Here is a 4771-nt window from a genome sequence, read left to right as displayed (position 1 = left end):
CCTAAAAAAAAAAAAAAAAAAAAAAAAAATTAAGGTTAAGCGTCTGACTCTCGGTTTTGGTTCAGGTCATGATCTCACGGTTTGTGGGTTTATGCCCCAAGTCAGGCTCTGCACTGATAGGTGGGAGCCTGCTTGGGATTCTCTGTCCCTCTCCTGCTTATGCGTGCTCTGTCAAATACACGTAAGAAGAAATTTAAAATTTTAAGTAAAGTCTGTTGCCAATGTGGGGCTCAAACTCACAACTCCAAGGTCAAGAGTCACCTGCTCTACTGCTGCTGAGCCAGCCAGGTGCCCCATTTCCTAAATTAAATTTTACAAGCATTTAAAGGTTTAGACTGAGAGGTCTCTGAGTTTGCTCTTAAGTGCGTTAGAGCATGGTCAATATACTTTCCCTGAAAAATCTCTAGAAAATGTAACTGTAGTAATATTTCCTGTTCACGCTTTCACTCGCAGCATTTTAATGTTAGCTGGGAAACAGGAAAGTTTGAGGGAGGCTGATACAGTGCATTTAAATGGATGAACATGATGGCTGCCACCCTAGGGTCTTTTGGATACCTTTCCTGATACTCTTCCTCACGTCATGACTTGAGTAAACTCCATGTTGCCCATATTCAGATTGGGTAAAACAGCTATCGTGTCAATATCAAATTCATATTAGGCACACCTCATCACTGAGGTAGTCTCAATATTGAACATGTCAAAGCCACATGTCTGAGACCTAGAAATACCGTGTATAACAATTTGGCTCTTTGAAAATATAAAGCAGTTGCCTGCCTAGTCCTTCTGGGCAGGGGAATACATAGTACGTAGTGATCTTTGAAAAGGTAGAACAGCACAGGAATTCCTATTGACCTTACAACTCTCCAGAACCAAAACTAAACTGGCATCTTTTCTAGCACAAGAAAAGAAAAGAAGTCATTGTGTGGTTTTTTATGAAGCTACTGGAGTTTAAGAGACTAGTCCTTCTATTCAGTTCTGTGGTCTGGGGCTAGACTAACAGGAATGGCTCTTCCCTTGGCCAGTGCAGTTTGCCGGCACCCCTCCCCCTTGTTCTGATGCCCTCTCCTTTGACCAAAAAAGGCTCCTAGCCTTCCAATGTTATTTACCTCAGCCTCTCTTTCTCCTTTCAAGAGGTATTCAAGCCAGTTTGTTGTAGACGAAGTTAGCTGTTTGATATAAAAGCAGTCTAACATCTAGTAAAGTAGCTCAACTCTCCTACTTGAATCTGTATACTTAAAACTAAATCTCTTCCTGGTGTTTTCAGATAGTGATGTGTTTTGTACATTCATAGGTGTTCATCCTAATTCACTTCCGTTTTTGCCTCTGTTATCTGTTCTGATGGTAGCTACGTGCCTTTGTGACATCCAGCACAGATGCAGAAATAAGGGTGCCCCGGGGGCGCCTGGGTGGCTCAGTTAGTTAAGTTCCTGGCTTCGGCCCAGGTCATGATCTCATGGTTCGTGGGTTCAAGCCCTGTGTTGGTCTCTGTGCTAACAGCTAGCTCAGAGCCTGGAGCCTGTTTTGGATTCTGTGTCTCCCTCTCTCTGACCCTCCCTTGCTCGCGCTGCCTCTCTTCCTTTCTCAGAAATAAATAAAAAACATTAAAAAAATTAAAAATAAGGGTGCCATGTAAAGTAGGGGTTAAGAATGTTGGCCTACAGATGAGGTCTAATCTTTATGGGTAAATGGTGGGATTCCAGAGACAGCCTAGGGTCTTTGAGGGAAAAAGCACCAGGGCAGTGACGTTCCTGGTCTTCAACCCCCACTCCATAAGTAATTCCTTTAGTGCTTATTCTGGTTTGAAGACTGCCTGTGCCTCAAGCCAGACACAGCCCACAGTGGAACCTTCTTGAACACAGATTATTACATTAACCTTCTGCAGCTCAAAAGATTGCATGTTCCATTTAGTTTGAGAGGCAACAGCTGGAATGAGCTTTCCACCATTAAGGAACCTTGGAATTGAGCAGGGTGAATTAAATATTACTGCTCCCTTTTGATCTTTATGATACAAATGTTTTTCAACAACTGGAAACGGGGAGGTGGGTGCATGGACAAAAGGCCAAGTAACAAAGTTATAGGCAAGATTAATGAATTCATATACTGTTACCGTATAAATACACAAGTCAGGTTTTTAAACAGCACCGATTTCCAAGTGTATACACAATATAGGATTATAACTTGGCACAATTTTTCAGGGTGGAAAGACTAGTTGCTAGTTCAGTAATAAAAAGATCTGGTACATAAAAGCCTAAGGAGCTGTATTCTACCTGCTACAGATTGTACATTTTTTACACCTCCAGCCAAGACGGAAACAAGCCACAAGGAGGGAATACCCACACAAATCAATACTGGAAAGTTTACTAAATCTTCACTTGTCAAAAACAGTGATGCTGCCCGGGGCTTGCTTCACCTGGAATTAGAACAACTGATTTAAGGACAACTAAATTGTTTCAAACAATAAAATAGTCGTTTTGCCGACATCCCATAAAATCGCCAGTTTTAAGTTCAGTTGTGAGGCTTTTAAAAAAATATTCTAGACCTAGTAAAGTGCCTCCATAAAATTAAATATCCGAGATTAGACGGAGACGATTCATACTGATGCGCATCTAAAATAGATCGACGTATACCGTAAATAAACCGCGCCACTAAGTTGTCATATTTCAGGTAGTGGAATACACACCCAGCCTTCACCGTCTGGATGTGCACAAACTGGAAACTAGAGAGAGAAACAAATCAAGATTTTAGCGTCTAGTCTCCACCGCTCTTCGACAGGAAAGTACTCCGTACATTTTCAAAGTACTTGCTCTGAAAACACCAAGACTTCCCAAGTTGAGCCAACGGCTGAGCTCCGCGCCTCTCCCACGGCGACGGAAAAGACGGTGCGCAGACCGAGAAAAATGAGAGAGCGGGCAGGCGGTGGCCCTGGTGGCGTCAGGGGGCGGCAGACCGGAGCCCAGGCGCTCAGCGCAGCTTCTTCCCGGGCTGGCAGTCCCTGGCGCTGCGCGGCGGCGGCGGCGGGCGGGCGGCGGGCGGCGGCGGCACTTTGGAGAGCGGGCAGTACTTGATGGTGTGCGCGTTGTCGCCGCTGGCGCCGCACAGGGGACACGTGTAGCGGCGCAGCACCGGGCACAGCACTCGCCCGTCGGGTCCCTTCAGAATGTGGGTGGTGTAGAGCGCCACCGCCTCCTTGTTGTTGCGGCAGAACACGCACACCTGCAGCTCGGGCTTGAGCAGTCGGGCGGCGGCCGCGCCGGAGGCGGCGTGCAGCCGGGGCTCGGCGGCCCACGCCGGGGCCCGCTCCTCGCGCGGCGCCACCTCCGCGGCGGCAGTGGCGGCGGGCGCGCAGCCCAGCAGCACGGCGGCGGCGCGACCCGCGAACGGGCTCAGCTCGGCGAAGCGCTCCTCCAGCAGCCCGGCCTCGGCGGGGCCCGCGCACAGCTCCAGCGCGCGCAGCTCCAGCGCGCCGCCCAGGTAGCGGCCCCGGGACCCCGGCCCGTCGCTGTCGTCGTCGTCGTCGTCGTAGTCGGGCGGCCCCAGCGCCGGCCCCAGCGCTCCGGGCCCGGTCCCCGCGTGGGGGGAGCAGCAGGACGACGACGAGGAGGAGGGCGGGGAGGCGCCACCGCCGCCGTCCCCGCCGCGGGCGCAGCCGAAGCGCGGCTCGCCGTCCACCGCCTTGGTGATGAGCGTGGCGAGCCCCAGGTAGTCGTTCCACGAGCTGAAGGGCTGCGGGTGCGCCGGGCCCTGGGCGCTCACGTAGCGGGCGCTGGGCACGAGCGCCATGGGCGGGGGGGCGCGGCCGCGGCTGGGCGAGCGGGGCGCCCAGGGGAAAGCCTCCATGGGCGGGCTGCGGGCCGCGCGCGCCGCCTCCCCGCGGCCGGCGCGGGCCGGACGGAAGGGAAGCGCGGAGCCTGCCCGCCGGCCTGCCGCCGGGTGGGGCCGCCTCGCAGCCTTTTTATCGGGCCCCGCTCCTCCCCGCTTCCCCCGGCCTCGCCGCCGCGGCCCTGCCCCCTGCGCTACCCCGCCCCGGCCTCCTCGCCCGCGCCTCGGACGGGGGCGGAGCGGAGGCGGGCGCGCCGGGGGCGGGCGGGCAGTGCGCGCACTCCGCTCCGGCCCGCGCGGCTCCCGCGCCCCGCGCGCTGCGCCAGCCTAGCCAGCTGCGGGCGGCTTTCATTCCAGGAGGGGGCGGGCGAAGCCGCCTCGGGCCCGGCCGCTAATTGGCTGCTGACCAGAGCCCCCCCCACCCCCCCGCGCCACGGGCGCCGCTCGGGACGCTGATTGGTGAATCTGGAGGAGGGGCGTGCCCTGCCAGAGCCACTGGGAGGGGAGGGCGAGGTAGGGGGAGAGGAGAGGAGCGGAGGGGAGAGGAGGGGCGGCAGCAGGGACCAGCCTTCGCCTGAGCGCGGTGCCTCGGGTTTGGAACAGGTGACCAGGTCCGGGTCTCCCTCGGCGGGGTGGCGAGATTCGCCGAGGAAGCGAGTAGGCATGGGGATGGGGGGCGGGGAGAGTGCCCCAAGGTTCTCGCACGCACCTCCCACTCCCCTGGTCAGCCTTCTGAGAAGCCCCTTCTGCCTCGTCAGGAAAAGCTGCGGGGAGGCAGGATTTGGCGCGCTCTAAGGATGCAGTCGTCAAGTCCGAGCTGCCCAGCCATTGAGTTTGCAGGGTGCAAACCTGCACGGCGCTTTGGAGAGCTTTCAACTGGGTGAACTCTTCGCACTAACCTCCGAGGTCCCGAGAGGTTGTGGTTCTTGCCGTAGTGAGTAGTGGAGGGATC

At 55.3% G+C, this 4771-nt stretch overlaps 1 protein-coding gene across 1 annotated transcript; it reads right to left on the bottom strand.

Moving 5' to 3' along the window:
* Positions 1 to 2083: 2083 nt before the first annotated feature.
* On the bottom strand, positions 2084 to 3893 carry NANOS1 (nanos C2HC-type zinc finger 1). The gene has a single exon (XM_039237353.1). It carries the CDS (start codon positions 3835 to 3837, stop codon positions 2962 to 2964), a length of 876 nt encoding a protein of 291 aa, XP_039093284.1. The 5' UTR covers positions 3838 to 3893; the 3' UTR covers positions 2084 to 2961.
* Positions 3894 to 4771: the final 878 nt, after the last annotated feature.

The sequence above is a fragment of the Hyaena hyaena genome, unplaced genomic scaffold (genome assembly GCF_003009895.1).
Source record: "Hyaena hyaena isolate Hyena2069 unplaced genomic scaffold, ASM300989v1 scaffold_124, whole genome shotgun sequence".
Lineage (NCBI taxonomy): Eukaryota > Metazoa > Chordata > Mammalia > Carnivora > Hyaenidae > Hyaena > Hyaena hyaena.
This window is presented reverse-complemented; position numbering and strand designations above follow the sequence as displayed.